The sequence below is a fragment of the Heteronotia binoei genome, chromosome 18 (assembly GCF_032191835.1).
Source record: "Heteronotia binoei isolate CCM8104 ecotype False Entrance Well chromosome 18, APGP_CSIRO_Hbin_v1, whole genome shotgun sequence".
Taxonomy (NCBI): domain Eukaryota; kingdom Metazoa; phylum Chordata; class Lepidosauria; order Squamata; family Gekkonidae; genus Heteronotia; species Heteronotia binoei.
The window spans coordinates 22,873,548-22,895,886 of record NC_083240.1 but is presented as its reverse complement, the minus strand read 5'-3'; the positions used below and the strand labels follow the sequence as shown (position 1 = coordinate 22,895,886).

Here is a 22,339-nt window from a genome sequence, read left to right as displayed (position 1 = left end):
TTGGGTGTTGTTTTTAAACTGTATCTTACCTATCCACACTGCCACCATGTTTGCCAGATAAAGAGCCATGTGCATTGAAAGCAATTCACTATTGTTCCTGTTTTGAGGGTACAGCAGCCCTCTGTACATGCCCAGCATCAGGCGAGTGTTGAAAGAAAAGACAGCAGCTGAGCTTCCTGCTCAGGTGACACACAAAAGCTGACTGCCTGGTCCTTCCTCACTGGAGATGCGGGGGGTGTTTAAACCCGGGATCTTCTGCAATGCAAAGCAGAGTCTCTTCCTCCAGTGACCCAGAGCCCCTCCCAAAAAGCTGGCTGCCTTCCTCCCCCTGCCTCAGCCCCCAACCCAGTCGGCCAGAAGCTTCCTTCCCAAGGAAGACTCGAGAAAAAAAGCGGGGGGGGGGAGAGAGAGAGAAGAAGAGCTATTATTATTGCTGCTTGCAAAAAACTGCCAACACCCACCAAAGACAGCCCGGTTGCCTGCTGCACGCGAGGCTTCCATGGCGGAGAGCCCCCACCCCCCACCAACACCATGCAAATGCAAACGCAGACGGGTCGTTAGAACAAACGTGCTGGGATTGAAAGCGGGGCCCTCCCTGCTGCGCCTACCCCACAGGGCTGTTGTAGAGAGGCAAAAGGGCGGCAGCCGCCGGACTCGAGGCGACGCCCCATTAGGACCAGGAAGGCAGTCCTGTCATTTCGTCCGGGCCCGGGTTTTGAAGAATGAAGACCGCCTCTCCTCGTGAGGGAAGGAAGAGGCCCCAGAGCCTCTAGGAGCGGGAGGAGGCGGTTGGTTCTTCACCTGAGGGGAGCCGCCGCCGCCACTCGGTCTTCTTCTTCTTCCTCAGCCGCCTACCTCCTTGGCGCAGCGCCGACGGGGGACCGGACTGGGCCTGGCTGCGGCCGCCCGCCGCTCTCTCTCTGCTTCCCCTCAGCCCGGGTGCCCCGACCCTTGCCGGAGGCTTCTGCTTCGCGTCGTCGACCCAAGGCCGCCCCGCCGCCTTCCCATGGCACAAGAGAGCGCGGCTGGCGGCGGGGGAAGAGGCCCGGCTCGCCCTGCGGCCTCTGGCGGGGACTAGCGCCGCCCGCCCCGCAGAGCGTGAATGGAGCGCCCTGCCGCAGCGGCGCCAACCGGCCCTCAGCCGCCTCTGCTGCTGCACATGCTCGGGATTGCTGGCGATACCTACCCTTCCCGGCTGCCTCCCGAAAGCCAGCGGCGACCATCCCTCCGCCAAGGCGAGGCTCCTCTTCTCCGCAGCTGGGCGAGGAGCGGGAGGATGAGGCCCCCTCCCCTCACCAGGCGACCCTTTTCTCTCTATTGCTGGTGAGCCAATGGCCGCCATTCATTCCCTGGAGGGGGGGAAATGGGAGCGAGCGAGCGACTATCCTCCTCTTTTCCAAACGAGCATTTCACCCGTTCGGAATCATGAGGGATGCGGTTCCGTACGATGCTCAGCAACTGTGTTCCCTCTAAACCGTGTTAGTGTGTTTTAGCCTCTGGCTCACACATTTTTGTCTTAGCTCTGGAAAAATGGCCCCAGCCAGAGCAAGCTAATTTATGCAGTACCCAAATCTCTCATTCCCAGCTTTAATGCCAAGTAGCTCACGAAGTAGAATTTTTGCTCTCAAGACTTCATAGCTTGGAGAGCGTAGCTCAGGAAGGCACTTGTACGGGTTCACACATGCATTATTAACACAGGAATGCTTAGTACAGCCCTGTAAGGTCAGACAGTTTCATTATACCCCAAGTTAAACCAGAGGAGGTGATGGGACTTAGGCTTGCCAGATTTCAGAGAGGGAGCCAGGTGAGGTTGTAGGTGCTGCAGGTAATATTCCTCCGACCAGAGGTCCTTTTTAAATGTTTTGTAGCCTTGGAGTGCTGGGTGAATGGGTCATACTATTGGCCTTTGGGGAAGAAGAACCTGATAACAACGATGGCTTCTGCTGAGAATATTAAAAAACAGTTAATCAGATGTCTAATACCCAATGGAATACACAGTTTAAAGCATTCTGAGGAAGAATGCTGAAGAGCTCAAAACTTGCATATTTTGGTTGATTTTGATAGAATATTAGAATACTATTATTAATATTAATTTTAATAGAATATTGCTACCCTCGGGGTATTTCTAAAAAGTATTTTAAAAAAGAATGTGATTGGTTTTGGATTTTGGCTTGGATTTCCACAGGCCCCTGGAATCCCTATCTGGATTACTGCTGGCTTTTGTAATTGCACAAGGCAGATAACCTTTACATTTTTGTGGGAGTAGCCTTAGAGCAAGCCAAAACTTTTTTAAAAAACCAGCACAGCCTACCCCAGTTATGTGAGCATCGCATCACATCTCTGCTGTGCCGAATAAGGCTGTTACCATCTGCTTTCCATGAGGCCCAGCTACCTCTCCCCTCTTTCCCTTAAAAAAATTGTTCTTAACATGCAACTTAAAGATTTTTGTTAACTGCAGTATTGGCCCTCTACTTTATATGTTTTTCATAAGTTCTAACCAGGCATCCACCTGATGCTTGTGGTAAGGACAGAGATCCTTAGAGCATGGGCAGAGTCCCTCACTCTGAAGAATACTACTTTTTTGCTTTTTTTAACTAGTAAAGCTCTGCATGGTCTCCAGCGCCATCTACAGGAATAAAAGCCTTGTTCTCCTTCCCCCATATCTGCCCCATAAGCCATTTCAATCAGTCCAATAGCACCATAGAAACTAACAAGATTTTCAAGGTATAAGCTTTTGAAATTGAAGCTTCCTTTGTCAGATATGATCAGGAATGGCGATCTCTGAGTCTTTATTTTCCAGTCAGGAGATGGGACTCAGGATGCAGAGGTGCATTGTATATTGATTAGGGCAGAGGGGAAATGCTTGGGGGCTGTTCCGACAAGGTAGACTGGGATACCTTTACAAAATAAAATGGATGCTATGTGGGACTAGAGGAAGAGAACTAATAACCCAGCTGGAAGGGGAAAAAACAAGTAAATTGCCTGTGCCTCTCTTTTTTAGAAAATTCCAAGGGTGACATCAACTTGGAGAAAGAAAGTGGGTTTGATGTAGGAGGACAGAATAGGAGAAGTAAGGTAACGTTTTTTTGCTCTCTCTAGTAAAACAAATGATTTATTTGCACTCAGGTAGAATCAATGTAGTAGGGATTTGGTGCTTGAACTAGGAAAAGCCAGAACCTGTTCTAGAACTTTAGGTTGCAGAACCTGAGCAAGGCAATAGGACACTTCGAAGGTCATTAATTCATTTGGTCTCCATAAGTCAGAAGCAATATGATGGCTCTTAACACACACACACACACTATAACTTAAGATCCTCTCTACCCTGTGCCCACGGCAACAGACAATAACCATAAAACACAGGTTGAGCAGACTTAAGAAAACAGACACTGCTGTTTGCAATGCCACCTTTAGGAGAATTACACCCCTCCACATTTATTTATTTATTATTATTTGCATTTATACCCCGCCCTCCCCAGTTGGTCTCAGGGCAGCTAACAACAATTAAAACAACAGAAAAATGACAGTGTTAAATTATTACAATAAAATTATTATGATAAAACATTATTAAGAATATAACAATATAAATTAAGATGTAGTTTGTGGCTCCAAGATGGCGTTAGTAACACTAGTTGTTAAAATTCTTTGATATTTTAAGCGCTTTATTTTCTGTCTGGTTTGGAAGAAAAGTTTTTCCATAGGGTGGTGGGTGCTAAGCACCGCTGTCAGATGTTAAAGTGCCTCCGGTTAGACATTAAAAGCCTGTCTAAACAGGTATGTCTTGCAGGCCCTGCGGAATTGTGGCAATTATATTGGAGCTGAGGCAGTTAAGTGTGTGTGTCAGCTTGCATGGTTGCTCACATAGGTATGTTCATCACTCTGTGGCTTGCACATGTCAATAGACCTGTGGCCAAGAAAACCCTTATTTTCAGTTATCAAAGTGCAGAAAAATCAAGAAATCTGTACAGAAGTTTTTACTAGCTCACTGGTGTACATTCCTTTTTAAGCACTGTCAGGAAAAAAGTGACTTGTAAAATTTAAAAAGATTTTGCTTGGCACAGAAGGTCATCAGTATTCACAACTGCTTAAATAAGCAATGGGTCAATGCTGACAGTTGCTGTAGCAGGAGGTTTATAACAAGATACATAAAACATGAGCAGCACACCAGCGTTTGTCTGCTAACGTTTGTGAGTCATTAACTGTCCCTGGCTGTAATCATTTGTAAGGTACAAAGCTTTAATTCACATAATATTTTTTGCTTCCTGGAAATATCCCTATCTGGGCCAGAGCTATGCTCTCTCCTTTGCTTCATGAATTTGGGTATGGACTCACCACAGCTTAGAGATCTTGATGCAACCAAAGTCATTGCCCCAGTGAGCTAACAAATCAGGGTCTCTGAGAAAGACTATGGGCCCAGGAGGAGTGGTCCCTCCCCATTCATGTCACTGCTAAACCAGCAGCTGGCTTATGGCTGCCTGAATTTGTCTGGGTTCAAAAACCCAGGCGTGATGGCTGTATGCCACAGGCAAGTTCGGACTTGAAAAGCTATAGCAGTATACCAAAGTCCTCTTCTGCTGGGTTCAGAAAGATCTCAGGGCTGGAAACAATCTCTCATTCTGCCCAAGGCCTTGGCAGAACCTCTCCCAATTGGAGAAGACCACGTTTAGGCTGAATGTATCAGTGCCATTAATAACTGGGTCAGTTCACACCATAAAAATCTCATGGTGGCCAGGTGATTCTATCAGATTTGTGGTGGGAGCTCCCTAGGGTTGTCAGGTCCAACTCAAGAAATATCTGGGGACTTTAGGGGTGGAGCCAAGAGCAAGGTTATGACAAGCACAAATGACCTCTGAAGGGAGTTCTGGCCATCACATTTAAAAGGACCACACTCTTTTTAAATACCTTTCATTAGGAATAATGGAGGATGGGGGCACCTTCTTCTGGAGCTCAAAAAATAGGACCCCCTGGTTCAATCTTTTTGCAAGTTGGGGGCATTTTTTGGAGGAAAGGCACCAGATGCTATGCTGAAACTTTAGTTCCTGTACCTCAAAACACACACACACACCGGAGTCCCAGATACCCATGGATTGATTCTCCATTATACCCTCTGGGGACCAATCTCCATAGGGTATAATGGAGTGCCCAGTGGCTATTCAACCCCCCTTTGCTTTCTGCTAACCCTGAAACAGGGGAAGGCTTCCAAACCAGGGGATCTCCTGCCTCCAACTGGGGATCGACCTCCATGCTGGGAACTTAATTTCCAGGCATTTGCTGTCCATATGATGCAGTCTCCTTCCCCCACTCCAGTTCGTTTGCCTGACTTGCAGTAGGCCCAGAGAGCTGTTATTTGCCCTACTGGGGAAACTTACATGTAGCTTACCTCTATATGATACATTTCTCTTGTGGGTGAGGAGGCCACCTTTACTTTTCACATAGCAAGCAACTAACCTCTCAGGGGAGAGGAGTTCTGGCATCCTTTTCTGTCAGCAGATCATGATTCCATTTATTGGATGTATGTTGGAGGGCTGTAACGGCACCCATGCATGCAACTCAGAATGTTCTTCCCAGCAGATCTGCTAGAATATTTAAAATGATTCTCTGGATGGAGGGTAGAGCTGTTGTGTGTAGCAAAGCCAGTTTTGTGTCATGCCAGATTTGTTTTCCTTAGTGTTGAACGGGCCGTGGGGGGGAAACTATGATTATTAAACTCTCTGGCACACCAGATGGATTGGCTTTAAGCCAGAGGAAGCCCTGCAGGGCGTTTGCCAGCCCAGCAAGCCTCTGTTCAAAAAAAGGTAATACAAACTTTTGTTTTGGCAGTCAGGAGTGCCCCAACGTTAACTGTGAGTCCCATAGTTTCATGAGAAAACCAGAGTCCATACAGAACTGACGCTGGAGCAACTTCAGTGGTATAACAAGGATGGCTGTAGGGTTATTCAATGTGGAAGTGTTAGCAACTATAGTTCTGGTGTCCTGGCGTGTGCTAGGTTTTCTCTGCAAGTTGATAACTTTGTATAGTTCAGTATTTGGATGTATGAGCAACACTTAATCTGGCCAGTCAACAAACTGACTCCATATTCTCTTCTAGTATCACTGGAGTTTAACCTCCAACTGTTTTGTTTCTTTCCTCCCCTATTGGTAGATGGACCTGTTTGTTAAACTCCCTGTTCAGAATTACGCTTCTGTTCATGGACAATTGTTGCATGTTGAAAGTAGAGAACAGGCTGTAGCCCAGGTGTGGGGAACCTTTTTTCTGCCAAGGGCCATTTGGATATTTATAACATCATTCGCGGGCCATACACAATTATCAACTTAAAAAACAGTGCTCCATTGAGGGAGAATGATTCAGGCCGGCAGTGACAGTGACTTTTCCAGGCCTCACAGCAATCCTGGCTAGCCAGCCAGGCTACAGGGAGGCTGCAGTGTGGCTGGGCCCCATGATCCGTGTGATCCCTACCGGCTAGCTGTGCCAAGGGGAGGCCACCACATGGCTTGGCTTGGCCCTGCAATCTCCGAGGGCCAGACCAAATGATCTCAAGGTTGGACATTCCCCCTCCTGCTGTAGCCAAACAAGGTACCGTATCTAAGAAGGCAAAACGTCACAGAGTAGGTGCCCCCCCATCTTGGATATAGCTGCCTACCTTCCTACTAAGACACTAAAATAACATAACAGCAACCTTTATTGGCATAACAATCATACTGATAACAGAAAAAAGAAGGGATGATCCGAACAATCACAGCCCAGTCTGTTAATACATTCCCACCTCCAAGATGCAAGGTATAAAAATTTAGCCACAATTTCAGTCACTGTTTGGTTCTGAGAAGATAACAGGAAAAGGGTTTTGCATTCATCAGATTTTCCTACATGTTCTATTAACAAGGATTCGGTAAGTATGGAGCGTATATCCAGATAATAAGTACAATGGGAAGAAAAATGTTCAAGGCTTTCTACGTCCTGCCAACTACAGGCGCATACCTTGTTAGCATATGGTATTTTATGAAATCTCCCATAGAGTACCGCAGAAGGTAAGACATTGAAGAGTGCTAGAGAATAGGCTGAGACACTATAGCGCCTGCTTGGAAAAAGGGCTCCTTTAATAAACTTTCCATGGAAGCAGCCCTGAACAAATGTTGATGGCCAGTTGTCATTGATCATTTTTTGAAGGAGAAGAAAGAAATTGTCATGATTACAAAGAGGGAGCTTGTCATGATGATTACTTGGTGCAGCAATTGAATGAAATGATGTGCATGAGTCAGAGACAGAGAAAAAGAAGGGACTGAGAGGCTGATTTCTCATCATATGAAAGGAGAGCAGATGTAGTGCAGGGCATAGGGGCTAATAGGGAAGGAGGCTAGCAAGTGGAAGAGGGGAAAGGCAAATAAATTGAGGGTGATTTTTCACTTCAAAGGGTAATAATAGCTCAGAGAGGGGAGTTGGTTTTGATGCAGGAGTCTAGAGCAGAAGAAGGAATGTAACCCTCTCGTTAAAGTAAGAAATTGCATTTAAGAAACGCTGTGCATTAGCAGCATATCCTGAAGCATAAGATGCCTTAAAATTAAAAAAAAAATACACCTGTGGGCAGAATAAATGCCTTTTAAATATACCTTTCACTCTGTTAGAACAACCCCAGGGAGGGGGGAACCCTGCAAAATAAACAACTGTGCCTTTAACATTCAATTGCCTTGACTAAAATTAGATCCCACCAATTAACCAACTCAACTGCTAATGAATTCCTGCAGCAATAAAGCCTATTAAATATGCATTCTCCAGCTGAAGAGATTCTGCAGGTTTTTCAAAGCACAGGTCAGAGGGATGAGAGTATCTGTTCACAAGCAAGGATAGTTCTGCCATACCTGTCTGGAACAGGTGTCATCTCTGCCCTGTCTCATTGTCTTCATTAATGCAAGACTTGCGGGAGTCTGGATCTCGGTGGTGCTTTAACATCATGTATAAGGTCCCTGGCTTAGTCTCCAGCTCCTCCAGTTAAACGAACTTGGGTTGCGGGGCTGCCTAAGGTGTTATAAATCTGAGTAGGGGACATCAGGCTAGAAAAAATGATGGTCTGACTTGGTAAGCAGGGGTGGTCATGGTGTTTCTGGGCTCTGGGCAAAAACCCAGGATGGAGCCCTAAAATCACTCATCCCCCTGCCAGGGCCAAGCAAGGAGTGACCATTGGCCTGTGTGAGGTGGGTGAGAGGTGTCACTGGGAGCTGGCTGCCTGGCTGGGGCATGAATGAGGGGCTGTCATTGTCAGCTAAGGTTGTGAACCCCAGACGGGATAGTTGCAAGGTGACAGCAGCGAGAGCCTGCTAATTTTTTTTGCCCTCTGTTGGTGGTGGGTGGAGCTGAAGGCAGGCACCCCTGTTGTGCATTGGCTAAGACAGCCCCTGCTTGGGAAGAAGCCAACTCCACATTTACACATCATTTCCCCCAGACCTCTTTTGTACCCCTTATTTCACCCTCCACAACACAGAAGGCTCCATTCAAATGTCTTCGTTTGAAGGATGCTTTGAAAGCGGGCTGGTTAGTAGATGTTTAACAGCATTATGTGTATCTAATTAATCGCTAAACAGGAACTGAAATAAGGTGATTTCCTACTACACTGTGGACATAGAGCTCTGTTGCCCATCACCTTGACAAACACAAAACCCACACAAAGCAAGGAACAAAGCTATGCAGGTGGGCAGTTGTGGGGCACCAGCCTGATAAGGTTGCCCACAGAACATGGCACTAGCCTTTTGGCATGGGTCTGGCCAGGGGTCGTTTTGTAGAAAAATAGGTGGTGGAGCTCATCCAGGGATTGTTATGCAGTTGCACCTACTATTCAACAGACAAGGTGGGAAAGAGGAGGTGGAACTCTCAGAAAGGTTCAGGAGCTGTGCTCCTGTGAGCTCCCGCTGAATCCGAGGCCTGGTCTGGCCACACCACTTGTAAGCTAACCACGCCCTGCTTTGGGGCATTCTGGGCTCTTATCTCCATCTGTACTTACCCACCCCTCCATTCATTGCTGGCCTTGTTTTCACTTGCAAAGGATAGCATAGGGCATGCATCATGCTGCTGCCAATATCCATGCCTCCCAGCCCCATTGTCATCCATCAGCGTGGGTGTCATGTTACACAATAAGGACCCCATGTGTTTATACTCCCTGTATGGAAGCATTACTTGAAGAAGAGAAGTTGGGTTTTATACCCTGGTCTTTGCTACTCGAGGGAGACGCTAAGTGGCTTACAATCACCTTTCCCTTTCTCTCCCCACAACAGACACTAGGTGGCATTGAGAGAATTCTGAGAAAACTGTGACTGACCCAAGGTCACTCAGCTGGCTTCATGTGGAGGAGTGGGGAATCAAAACCAGTTCTCCAGATTAGTCTCTGCTGCTCTTCACCACTACACCACACTGTCTCTCCCCCTTGAGAGCATGCCCCCCTTCTCTGTTGGTCTAAAGCATGGACACAGCTACATGACTACTTGGGAAGACAGAAGCCAGGACTCCCTAACCCAAGGCAGCTCTTATGTGGGGAAAACGAACAGACATGGGTGGAGAAGGGAGAAGCCCCTTCTCAATTTTGCATTAGAAGGAAGGGGGAGAATAAAAATGAAACACTTCCCCCCTTGGCATGGGACCCCCAAACACAGTGGGGCACCTTATCCATCTCACTTGGTAAGGGTGGGCAAGGCAGGGAGCCTGTTCCCTGTTGGATGCCTTGCGTCAGTTCTGCTGCAATTAATAAATCAGCCATTTCAATCCTCAGTCCATTTCAAATGACGTCCAGCCTGTTTGCCAGCCCATGATTTATCACTAGAAGGTGCTCTCTTTTATTTTATGCCCAATTTATAAACTTCTCCTCCCCCCCCCCCCTTACACCACCCATTTGATATCACATTCGCTCTGTCCACCAGGCAACGAGACAGTAAATTTATGGTCCATGAACTCTGGAAGATGACATCAATGCAAAAATGGGTTTCTGTTGAGCGTCTTCAGGCAATAAATTCATTGGAGAATCCTTGCGGGGCGGAGACGATGGGCGCTATGAGGTCACGGGTGGGTATATTATATATATACACACATGCGACTGTGGGAGAAACAGCAGGAAGAGGCAGAGCAGCTGGGTGGGAATTTCATACTAATAAGGTCACAAGTGGTCACCTGAGTTAAACGCAATGGAGAAGCTGGGATGGAGCTGTTTCTTTCTGGTCAGCCTGTCTGGGCCTCTTTGGGCGCTCCCGGTGGCCAGCTCCCGGGAGATCGCCTACTGGATCTCAGGTAAGATCTCTTTTGGCAATTTTTCTTCAGGCAGCACAGAAAGTTATTTTGCAGTGGAGAAATTACTTCAAGGAATTCCCTTGTTTTGCTACCGATGGACGCCCAGCACACTTCAAAGTTTGGTGACAGAAAAGTTAATGTCATACATTATTTAACAACAGGGATAAAGACATATGCAAACTGACTCACCATTGGAAAGTTCTGTGTTTGGAAGCAATAGGAGAAGCCAGTCTGCAGGGCTCAGTCTGTGATGACCCATTCCCACATGCAAGGAAGCCCTCAAGGGATAAACATGCATGTGTGAACCAGCCTCTACAGTTAGAACCTGGCACAAAGTATAAGAAGCCAGGTACTTCAAATGCTTCATGAACTTCACAGTTGGCAGAGTCCAAGACGAGTAATGTTTGAAAGGACATCCATTCATAAAAAGGTTCCTGGTGCCAGCATTTGAAGTCTAATCATTAAATAAGAAAATAAAATTTACCTCTGGAAGGGTTGGGCTAAGGTAAGGAAATGTCACTTCTCAGCTTCCCAGGATGGTGTCTGCTTGCTTTTTGTTAGCACGAAAGAGAATTTTAAGAACAGCAACTAATTGTTTGGAGCTGAGTTCCAAGCTGATCTCAGCAAATGAAGGGAAATTAAACGTGGAAGGAGACAGAATGGGTTGGACAGCAACTCTGCACTTGCCAGAATATTGGCTTCTGCCAGCAGAGTTGGGGTGCACCTGAATGACAGTTAAGGGTCCTTCATTTGGCTTTTTTTTGTCACCAGTGAGGAGGAGGAAGGCAAGTGATACTGTGTCTCAGGCATCAAAATAACCTGTGCCATAAACTGCATCTGGGATACAGTACATATTTGCTTGGAGAAAGGAGTACACCAAGCCTCTCCTTTATCTGCACATCAGCTCCCCCCCATGGTACCTGCTCTCAGTGTGCCTCATTCAAAAACCTAAAGGCAGGTGAGCTGACCTCTTTGCTGAGGTGAAACAAATGGGCACACAGTTGAAATTTGACCTACAAATCTTGGAAGGAGGAATTCCAGAGTAAATCTCAAATCTGCACATTAAAAATTAGACTCGCCCATCCCCAGCATCTGAATGCTTTAAGCTTGTTGGAATATCCTGATTTTTTTGGATTTTTGTGAGCATCAGGCACAAAATATTAGATATTGAGAGACAGTATGGTATAGCCCAGGGGTGGCCAAACTGTGGCTCAGGAGCCACATGTGGCTCTTTCATACATATTGGGTAGCTCTTGAAGCCCCCACTGCCTCGTTGGCCAGCTTCTAGAAGGCATTTGCTGGCAGTGTGGAGAATGCATTTAACGTTTTCTTTCCACCTCTTCCCATCTATTTCCTTCCTTGTGGCTCTCAAACATCTGATATTCCTGTCTTGTGGCTCTTAAACATTTGATGTTTATTCTATGTGGCTCTCACATTAAGCAAGTTTGACCACCTCTGGTATAGCCATTAGGTTGTCAGAGTGAGATCTAAGAACTTTGGGTTCAAAATCTCACACTGCTATGAAGCTCCACTAGGTGGCCTTGAGGTAGTCACTCATTTTCAGTCTAATCTACTTCACAAGGTGGTTGTGAGGAAAACATAGAAGTAGGGAAGATCTTGTATGACACCCTGAACAACTTGGAGGATGGAAAGGATAAAGATGTACTTGACAGACAGAATGTCAAATACTATTTACCACTGCATGTTATGGAATGCATTGTCATTTCTTAGAATGTGGTGTTTGATGGCCTTTTGATTAATCAAAGCAAGAAATAGAGATAATGTATGTGTCTGTGTGAAGAGCCCCCCACCCCCACCATTATCAGAAGTGTTTAAAGATAATTATAATGCTTGGGTTGGCTGACTATAGGGGGAAGACTTGGGGGTTCCTACAAAGTAGAACACGGGTTATTTGAAACAGTGCAGATCTCAAGTCCTTTGTGACCCAGACAGTCTCTGTGAGTTGTCTAGCAAATGACAGTGTAGCTAGTTATCTCCCATTATGCACTTGTCACTGAGATAAATTCTCTCTAGGCTGTCCATCTGATGCCTCTCATATAATTTTCACTTTACAGCAGCCAGTGAAGATCCAGGATTAAATCTGAAGGCATTGAATGGCAGGAAACAGAGCTCCCTTCGACAGACTCTGCCAAAGTTACTCGTAGCACAGGTGGACAGTCAACCCAGCAAATCTGGTGAGCACACCTTCTGCCCTTGGCTTATTCCACACGTTATCCTACATATGCATACACAGACAATATGCAGCCATGTTATCGTTGCATGCATCTTCTAGGGGTTTGCACTGGCTGTTCTGCATGCAAGCAGAGATCAAATGTGCATCGTGTCAACTCTCCCTACCATACACTGCAGACATCTTCAGAACATCAACTTACAGTTCTTATCAAAGCTGCATTTTGTAAATTACTTCTTTGGAAACAGCCCATCAGTTTAGGACCAACAGAAATCCCACCCCAAGGTTAGAGGCTTGTCAAACCATTGATGACATTGACACAAAGGAGACGACATGGCACCACCCAGGGAAGCAATGCCTCACATCTTGCTGTTGATTTTCATAAACTATTGTAGATTTACAGTCCAGGATTCAGAACTAAAAAGGCACCCAGCAAGTACAGTCAAAGAACCTGGATACAGGATACTTGCACACTTACAACAGGGCAGGTTCCTCATCACGGTGCTCATGGGTACCACAGCATCCACTGGAACCTTTCTTGGAGCCTTTCTTGGAGCCTGCCAAGTGCTTGGGCTGCATTACCAAAATGCTTAATGCACCCAACTGGAACTTCTACTGAAATCATCAGATCTTCCCAGTTTTAATGTACAACATCAAATTAGACTCACTTTTTAAAAAAAAATTATCTCATTGAAATCTGGCCAGACTCTGTTACTGTACATGTGTGCAAGGAACTCTCACCAGCCCTTCAGTACCAGGTGACACTGCTAGAAGTAATAGTGCAGATTTTAAAAAGCTCGTGAGAGAAGTGCTCATGTAAAGAGATAGCCAGGAGAAGTGTTTCCTTTTCCTTTTTGCATAAATTGATTAGATGCCTGGAGAGCCAGTTTGGTGTAGTGGTTAAGTGTGCAGACTCTTATCTGGGAGAACCGGATTTGATTCCCCACTCCTCCACTTGCACCTGCTAGCATGGCTTTGGGTCAGCCATAGCTCTGGCAGAAGTTGTCCTTGAAAGGGCAGCTGCTGTGAGAGCCCTCTCCAGCCCCACCCACCTCACAGGGTGTCTGTTGTGGGGGAGGAAGGTAAAGGAGATTGTGAGCCGCTCTGAGACTTTTTGGAGTGGAGGACGGGATATAAATCCAATATCTTCTTCTAATACTGCCAAATGAGGGTTTCTTAGCTGTACTTATTTTATGCTAAAATATATTTTAACAATATGTTAATTTAAAAAGTCATCCCATTAAACAGATCATCTGCTAAAACGCTGCAGACGTGCTTATCAGCAAATGGATAAGCATAACTCTTCGACATTTAGTGGCTTGTCCACCACCTGTGACAGTCAGTTTGCAATCATACCCTACCACCCTGTCAGAATTCTGAAGGTGCTTGCGGGCTGAAAAAGACTGGGTACCTGACTTACAGCATTTCCAATGTACCTTTGTTTTCATTCCAGGTTTAGGACCCAACAGTTTCACCTCAAGGGAAAGTACCAAAGAGGTAAGAAACCTGCAAATCAGCAAATGGAAGGTGGATACTTCTCTACATCCTAGTTTAGGACAAAACAGATATGGGAAGGGGGAAGGTCAAGGGTAGGAGGAGAGACTGAAGGTGAGAGATGTTCAGGGACAGTGACAATCTCAACCAAAAAAGCAAGCAAATTTCTTATGCTGTTAAAATTGAATTGCCTTTAGTCTCTCTATAGCCTTATAACTGCTTAGAAGCAAAAGCTGAAAAAGGCAGAGAGGGTAAATTAAAACTGCTTGGTGGGGTTGGCTACTGATCCTCAGTACTGAGATTAGAAACTTTTGCATGTATAGCACATTCTGTTACTGGACTATCATCCCTTCCCCAGGAGAGCCTTGAATTCTAGAGACCATCTCTAGAACAGAAATTCAAACTTCAGACCATCTAAGAGTCTAGCATGCTGTTGAGCCATGTGGAGACACCACTCTGCCAGGCCCATCCATTGTTAAGCCTCTGAGTAATCTAGTAGCTGTTTGATTTCCTCCTCCCCCATCATATGAAAGGCACTGAAAGCAGTTCAAAAAGCTGACAAATCTTGCATGGAATTTGGCTATTTTGCATCCCTGTCCAGAGTGTACTCAGAGCATATACCCCATTGCATACTTTTTGTTCTATGTCTGAACCTGCCTTGTCTGCTTGTTTAGGTTCTCCTTGGAAACCTCCCCAGGAACGCTTTGCTGAATCGCTTACTAGGCAAGGACAGGAAACGGGGCAGTCTCTCGGAATGCTTCTGGAAATACTGTGTGTAACCCACTGGAAATGCGCGACTCCATCTTCAGCAAATCACCTGCCTGCCCTTTAATTTATGAAGATGTTATTGAGAACTGTAGAATTCTGTATACAAAATGACAATAAAAGAAGTGTGGTGTTGGCAGCTTCTGCCCAGTCCTCCTTATTCCTTGCTAGATTAATAAATCCTGTTTTGCAAAGACTGTGTAAGTGAAGGCTTCTTACCTTCTGTCCAGACAGGGCAGGCTGAAGACATTCCAAGCACGTGATATGTAAATCATTTCTCTACCCACTTTTTGCATGCACTCTTTGTTGCTTTTCTCCATGCATTATTTAACCACCTGTTTCAGCAAGGCCAACTTTACCACAAGTTTGCCCATGAGGGATGTTTGGTACAAAGGTAAGGTAGAACTGGGCCCATGTACTCCAGGCTGAACTCTTCCTTTATGTCAGTCAAACCAATATCAGCATGTTTATTCCCCAGCCACGCTCCTTTGCAATAAAGCCAAGGGGCAGGGGCACAAACAAGATTGCCCATCTTCCGACCTCTAATGAATACTGCTACTGGCGCCGAGATATGGGTAAGAAGACATTTCAGTGATGCCCATTATAAGTCTTCATCTAGCTATCTTGGGCACCATCATCCAATCCTATAAATCACATCCAATTTTGATGCTTCTTAGAAGAAAAGCTTGCTCCAGTGATAGGTCCCAGTTCCTAAGTCAAGAACACATTTTTGAGGCACACCACAAATCTTCATGACTGTCAATAAATAAGATCAGACAGGCTCAGACACAGCTTGGCAGAAGAAACTCAGCAAGAAAAGCTTAAGCATTTTGAATGAAATGAATGGCTTTTTTCAAAATACGGTTTTCACTTCCCATTTGTTACTGTAAGCTCCCCAGAGAAGTTGTTCGGGTCAAAGCACATTATGCTTTCTATAAGCATGTTGGGGGGTGTGATTCTTGTTTCAGTTCAATGGCATCTTTTTTTCTAGCATGAGTTCCATCGGACTGTTGTTCTAGATCATGGATATACTAATGCTGCAGTGTCAGCCAATGGCTATTTCACCTATTGGTAAAAATGGGCATTTTCTACAATAGATGGGGGACCATTAAAGCACCATTTACTTAGAGCTTTCCTGCCTTTCCCTATGGTAGCATCTCACCAGTGAAAAATATTAACAAAAATAACTACAAACATTGCAAAGTTCTTTCACCTCATGGTGATAATATCACAGTCAAAAGAACCACGAGTAAATTTACCCTCAAGCCAGCTCTCTCAGAAAAGCCTCACATCAGCACCAGTCCCCTCACAACTTTTTTTTTTTTCAAATAAGGGCATCCTACCTCTGGAGGCAAATTTTCATGTGTTGAATATGTCTCTGTTCCTTGGAAGGGGGAGAGTGCCTGGCCTTGCCTCTTAATAGTTTCTATTACTCTGAAATTCTTAAGAGATCAATAATCTACTGCCCTGTACTTCCAAGTGCTCTTCAGTCCAACAATACAGCCCAGAAATGTTGGTTTTTTTCTTTTTTTTATTAAAAAGAGAAAATGAAATCAACACACATAACAAGACAACTTTTAAAACAGGGATTAAAATATATAGTACAAACATGTTTTGCCAATAGCCAGCTTGTAAATCTGAACTAAAAGGTTTCATTTGAAAGTGCATTCCAAGTTACAAATTGATTGGGAAGAAGATTATCCTATTATCGGCAAAGTACCCTCCTCTTCCTAATGAACCGTCATCACTTATTCTCAGTGGTAGCTTCAGCATCAGATAGCACCATTTGAATATCAAGTTATATGCATGACAACCCAAGGCCAGCCTAAGGCGTTAAATCCTAACCCCCCTGTATTTTCTGCTGATCTACTGACCGCCATCCACCAGGATGTTCTCCTTTGCAACCTCCACTGATAAAAGTGTGAACTGGCAGTGGATTTACTCCCCCAAGTGTCAGATCTGCCCATGATGCCCTTCACAGAGACCCAAACTAGCCAACTGAGGCAGCTGCCTCCCTGTGACTCTTTGTGGAGCCCTTTGCGCCATCTTTTGAATTTACTGAGGCATCCATGGTGAGCAAGAAGCACATCAGTGCTGCACACAAACTGGCACTAATTTGCGTGTGCACAGCTGAGATGATCTATCAAGGAAAAAAGACATCTTGGAGCTCTAGCAAGCTGCAAAGGACCACCCTGAGCAACCAACGCTTGTGACAGACTATCCTGCTTAGCAGTCTCATATCAGTTCTGCCATCAAGGAACAAGTTTCATCACTGCCAGAGTCACAAAGTGCTGGTATTTCTCAGGAAAATCCTCCATCAGACAAATGCTTGTCACAACTCTTATTTAGCTAAGGCAGAGTTTCAAAATTAATTGTGGGGCAAGGAATGGTCATCAGAAACCAGTCCTAGAGAGAGTAACCAATTAGCCTAGCATTGCACTGTTTTATGATGGCTGTTTGTTTTATTCCATATTAGGCTGTTTGTACACAGCTCAGTTCTGGACATGAATTTAGTACAGAGGGGGGAAACACTCTATTTTTTCCTCCCCAGACAGAGAAAGTCAGGTCAGTGATATAGCAGTAGGATAATTAGTACTACTTATCCACTTGCTCCCACTTAAATACAGCCCAATCAGTTAGTGAGCCCATCATATAACTCCAGGCAAAAGCATATTATGAAGCTGAGAAACAGGAGGCTGGCCAGTTCTACTCTAGATATAGAATACAAGCACGGAACAAAGCATGCTTAGAGCCACAGGGAAGCAAACAAGCGAGTGAGCTTTTGTCCTGGCATACAATCAACTCTACTGGCACAAAGAATGCTTCAGTTTAGAGCAAACACTAGCTTGGGATGGACAGAAAAAGGTACTTGGCCTATCCAGACATTCGTGGCAATGCTGCACAACCTGAGGTGAGCACCAGCTATTAAATTATAACATGTGTTTCACTGTACCGTCCTGAACCGTTATTTATGACAGTTTCAAACTGGGGGGGAGGGGGAGAGCCAGAAGAGGGAAAAATGACTTGGGAATCCATCTGTCGCCAAGTCGAGGGGAAATACTGTGGGGTACCCAGCATCGAAAGGCCAAAGTCACTGTCAGTGATGTGGGCAGACTGCAATGGAGGTATTCTTTGCCACCTTCCTTTTAGGTATCTTCATCAATAGGCACTACAACCTTGCAACAGGCATTCCTGCTATCGCATGCGATGCAGCCCTAAGAAGGGGGAAAAAAGCATATCACGTCACAACTATTCAAGGACAAGGGAAAAGCCCTGTGGCACTGTACCCAGACCCTTCTAGACCACCATTCTGTTTCCATTGATCCCATACCAGATTTTCTCCAATTCAGGTTTTGCCTTACTGGCATGGGAAGGCAGAGTCACTGCAAAGAGGTTTTGCATGCCATTCTCCTCTCTTCTAAGACAAGAAAAGTGCTTGAATATGTATATCTACCTTATCCCAAGGCAGTGTAACAATGTTTTAAAGGAAATACAGTCACATCGAGTATCAAAATGACAGCTAATACCAGTTATCCAAAAGGCTAGACTTTAAAAGATTCACTCTAGATTCTGGAATTCCCATGGACATAAAAACCAAGCAAACTATTGTAGTCCACTGAACATGACTGTACAAAAGGTTTGCTTACTTGTGTGTTTATTTCTGGTGGAATAGTCTGGGTGCGAATCCACGAATGCACCTCAGCCAGCTCCTCCTTCTGCCCTTTTGTGAACCAGGGCTGCTGCTTAGTCATGGCAGCCAGTTTTTCCAGGTCCCCTTTCAACACTTCCTCTTTAATCCTGCAGTTACAAGAGCAGGGACACCACACATAGCTGAAATTCTAACCCAATTACTTTCTACAATTTTGCATGAAGCTGAGCTAACTTCCACTGCTAACAGCTGGTCCGACAGTGTGCTAACACCCTGCTCCCCCCCCCCCAGAAATGCAAAATCTCAGGTTGATGTTACATGGAAATGTGTATAATTACACTGATAAAACCTAAGGGGGGGGGAGGAATTTACTGGAGCGATAAAGCAAGCGGTGTAATGTACTTAACCCCTTCCCAGGCCTCACCTCAGCAACAGATCACTTGCCCTCTGAGGAGGCTTTTCTCAGGAGCCGCCTTGGTGGGGAGGGCGGGATATAAATCGAACAAAATGAAAAAAAAAAAATGAAATGAAAAGTGGCGGGAAAAGCTGTCAGGGATTTTAGTTGGTCCCACGTTTCCCTGGCAATTGCACAGAGATGTCTGGGGGACATCCTCATCCTCTTGAGATAAGACCAGCTCAAGCATTAGGAGGAACTGCATGTGGCGACACATATAAGAACTGCTGTTCTGACTCCAACCACCAAGACTTGGCAATTCCCTTCACCAAAAGCAGAGCTGTTCATGTTTCCCACATCCACCCATCTACTCAGTAAGTAATCTAGATCTGGCATGAAACTTGGTTTCCTGAAAAGACTGTGAGGGAAAGGAAGCCCTACACAACCCCTCTAAGATGCCAATCAATTTGCCAAGGCTTTTTAAATGAGGTTCTACGTTTCCCAAATGTATGCACAGTATCATATTCAACAAGTTCTGTCAAAGTTATGCCAGTGTGCCTCCTAAATAAAAGGATGGATGGAACATCTTTCTGATAATTTGGCATCTGTTCCTCAATCATAAACCTTAGATCAATTTCCATAAAAGCTGCCAAAAAGCCCTCTTTTAAAGCCAATTTCAACACTGAACTTGCAACGATTCCTCTTTCTTCTCCCTTTGCCCTCCCACCGCCCCCGTAACAGCAGTGAGTGAGCCTTCTCTGTGTGCCACTATCCATGCTACTTTCCTAAAGCAACCAGACACCTGGATGTGCCAAGTTCTGGGAAGCAGCAAAACAAAAAGGTATTTTTCCTCACCACTTTGCTACTTCGTAAGTCATCAAGAGCGGCTCAGGCAAACAACTACCCACCACACCAACCTGGCTGGCTGACAAGATTCTCCTTGTCTGGCTTCCTCTTGGTTTTTCTTCCCTCTCTTGGAGACTTCAGAGGAATCATTGCTGGCAAAATATTTGCTGCTGTTTCCACTGCCTGCTAAAAACATCCACAAAACATCCAGGTGGATTTTTTTTAAAGAGAGCTAGATTGGAATCTCAGAGCACCTTAGTGACCAAGATTTTGAACGTATAAGCTCCAGAGAGTCAAAGCTCCCTTTGTCAGAGTACTAACTCTCAAAAGCTTATTCCCTGAAAACATTGGTGGTCTCTAAGGTGCTACTGGACTCTAATATAGATCTTATACTGAAAACCAACATGGCTACCTTCCCAAAACTATAAAAAATGGTTTCAACAGAAGCCAGAACTGATGGGGAAACAGTCATGTTCCTCTGGTGGTTAGTCCCTATGGCCAAAGAACAAACATCTCTCTTCCCAAGGATTACTGAGCTTCCTACTATATACCCCAATAAAGGCCAATCAAACCTTACAGAAGGGTAATGGCCAGGAGCTGAATCTTGGCACTTTCTTCCAATTGCTGTTTTCTATTAAGGTATTAATACAAGATCCTTTCTGTCCTCCATCCAAAACAAAGCTCAGCGTATTGAATGGGTGGATTTGTGGGCTGTCCCTGCCACGGGGGCATAAAGATGTAATGGAAAGGGGGGAAAAAGGACAGAAGGCCACTAGGATGCATGGCAAACCATACCAACTCAAGGGGCCTACTACATCAACAGTGGCCAACTTTTCTAACATATGTGCTACCAGTCAAGTCCAGAGCAGGAGACAATATGCTGTGACAACTTGGGGTGGTTTTAGTTGTCATCTACCAGGCCAAGAAGTGGGCTGCAGTGCAGGACAGAAAACAGCAAGATCCTCTATTACAGCCCACAAATTCACCACTTCTTATCTTGTGTAACAGGTTGGCCACTGGCAGCCTATGGACCCCAAAGAAACAAGCAGCCAGTATTTCAAAACACACTCCTGAAGATTATGGGCAAGCTGTCAATTGCCTGTGCCTACAGAAAACGTACCCACTAACTAACTTCTGTAACAATGCCACTGTACCCATTTCAAAATTCTTACTCCATTTCATGGCCTTGATGTTTAATCAGCAAGGTAATGTCAAGCTTCTCAATCAAGGCTGCCCTACCTGTGCCACTGACAGATGTTCCGTTGGAGCTAGAGCCATTGGAGCCAGAGATTAAGGAACTGGATTCTGCAGATCCACTGGCTGAAGCTGCTGAACCAGTTCCTGAGTGAGAATCCTCATGCAGCAGGAGGTCATACAGCTCACTGGAAACTGAGTGGCCGTCGTTGTTGCAGCAGTCCTCCCCCTCCTGATCCTGCAGAGGAAATGGGACAACAGATCCAATCACACAAGTCTGGTCTTGACTCAAACAGCGACAGTCATGCTTTTGGTGGACAGCAAAGTGCAAGAATTAGATGTTCCTATCAGCTAGGGGTGGGCTAGTTTATGGTTCTGAAGCTAAGAAGATTCTGGCCACAAAAGCAAGCCAAGGCAAGACCAGTATGAAAAGCATGCTTTCAACCCAAGGATTTTTTCCGCCAACAGAGACCATATGCTGCAAGAATCCTTGGTTCCACTATGCAACACCAGAAGATGCAACCCAGCCATGGAAGCAGCGGCATGCCCCATAGGGCATCCACTGAAGGCACAAAGTCCTTTATTCCTGTTCTCATTTTCAGCCTTGACAGGCCTCTTCCCTTTGGGACTACTCATCAAAATTTCTCCCAATACAACTTCTCGTTTAAGTATTAATTTAAACCCCACCTTTCTCCCCAGTGGGGTCCCAGAACAGCTTACAGTTCTCCTCTCTTCCATTATACTCTCATGACAAGCCTGCATGGTAGGTTAGGCTGAGAAAGTGACTGGCCCAAGGTCACTCAACAAGTTTCCATTACATGTGCGGATTCAGACCCAGGCCTCCCAGATATTAGCCCACTGGCTTTCTAGGTATACACAGCAGAAGCTGCAGAAAAGTTTTTGTCTATAATCAGGCATGTAAATCGGCCCATCCTGTTATTCATTATTAAGCTATATCATCCCTGGGAGAAATAGGGAGTAGTAACAACAGTATCTTCCTTTCTAAAGTGGCTTTATAAGAATGATAAAAGCAATATATACTGAACAACGTGCAAGGCTATGTATAAATGCTGATCTTACAGAAGACATGATAATTAGTAAAGGTACAAGACAAGGTTGTCCACTTTCCCCATTGTTGTTTATAATGACTCTTGAAATATTACTGATGCAAATTCAAGAAGATAAAGAAATAGAAGCATTAAAAGTAAAAGGATTTACTTACAAATACAGAGCATTTGCAGATGATATAATGTTTATAAATGAAAACCCCACACAAGTCACACCTTTGTTGTTAGCCAAAATACAAGAATATGGGGAGTTGGCGGGACTTTGTATTAATAAAGAAAAATCAAAACTTCTATGTAAAATATGCAAATAAATAAGCAACAAGAATTGCAGAGACTAACGAGCTGTGAAGTTACCTCCAAGGTAAAATATTTGGGTGTGGAGATAACAATGAAGAATATTGATTTGTTCAAAAATAATTATGAGAAGCTATGGCGTAAAATGGATGAAGATATGTTAAAATGGAATAAACTTAATTTG

At 45.0% G+C, this 22,339-nt stretch overlaps 3 protein-coding genes across 11 annotated transcripts in view; 1 reads left to right on the top strand and 2 right to left on the bottom strand.

The window, feature by feature from the left end:
• The window catches only part of LOC132587398 (coiled-coil domain-containing protein 50-like), a 44,113-nt gene extending 42,826 nt beyond the window's left edge, over positions 1 to 1,287 (bottom strand). For 2 of the 4 annotated variants that reach the window (XM_060259703.1, XM_060259705.1), the window contains exon 1: positions 856 to 924. The gene's annotated coding sequence lies outside the window, so the exon portion shown is untranslated. Of the gene's footprint in view, positions 1 to 801; positions 1,070 to 1,186 lie in introns of those variants that run through there. The other 2 variants (XM_060259704.1, XM_060259702.1) reach the window with 2 other exon arrangements.
• Positions 1,083 to 14,850, top strand: LOC132587402 (urotensin-2-like). Of its 6 annotated transcripts, XR_009556425.1 has the most exons (6): positions 1,083 to 1,323; positions 3,002 to 3,075; positions 9,898 to 10,039; positions 12,337 to 12,456; positions 13,906 to 13,949; positions 14,621 to 14,850. XR_009556425.1 is itself a non-coding variant. In XM_060259711.1 (4 exons), the coding sequence occupies exons 1-4, from the start codon at positions 10,159 to 10,161 to the stop codon at positions 14,723 to 14,725; spliced, it is 372 nt and encodes a 123-aa protein (XP_060115694.1). In that variant the 5' UTR covers positions 10,048 to 10,158; the 3' UTR covers positions 14,726 to 14,850. The 6 variants fall into 6 exon arrangements, 1 of the variants encoding a protein (XP_060115694.1); XR_009556423.1 differs by lacking the exon at positions 9,898 to 10,039 and having other exon boundaries at positions 1,101 to 1,323; XR_009556424.1 differs by lacking the exon at positions 3,002 to 3,075 and having other exon boundaries at positions 1,156 to 1,323.
• Positions 14,851 to 16,224: 1,374 nt separating this feature from the next.
• The window catches only part of PER3 (period circadian regulator 3), a 38,111-nt gene continuing 31,996 nt past the window's right edge, over positions 16,225 to 22,339 (bottom strand). Inside the window, exons 19-22 of the mRNA XM_060259714.1 lie at positions 20,840 to 21,032; positions 19,672 to 19,783; positions 18,359 to 18,509; positions 16,225 to 17,926 (exon numbers count right to left, since the gene is read on the bottom strand). Of these exons, the coding sequence (XP_060115697.1) occupies positions 17,858 to 17,926; positions 18,359 to 18,509; positions 19,672 to 19,783; positions 20,840 to 21,032 (525 nt within the window). The 3' untranslated portion in view covers positions 16,225 to 17,857. The remainder of the gene's footprint in view (positions 17,927 to 18,358; positions 18,510 to 19,671; positions 19,784 to 20,839; positions 21,033 to 22,339) is intronic.

Bases quoted from the DNA above. Each gene is read 5' to 3' on its own strand.
- LOC132587402 (XM_060259711.1), top strand. From the start codon at position 10,159: ATGGAGAAGCTGGGATGGAGCTGTTTCTTTCTGGTCAGCCTGTCTGGG. The intron at 12,457-13,905 runs GTGAGCACACCT...TTTTCATTCCAG, and splicing joins CAGTCAACCCAGCAAATCTG to GTTTAGGACCCAACAGTTTC. The intron at 13,950-14,620 runs GTAAGAAACCTG...CTGCTTGTTTAG, and splicing joins CAAGGGAAAGTACCAAAGAG to GTTCTCCTTGGAAACCTCCC.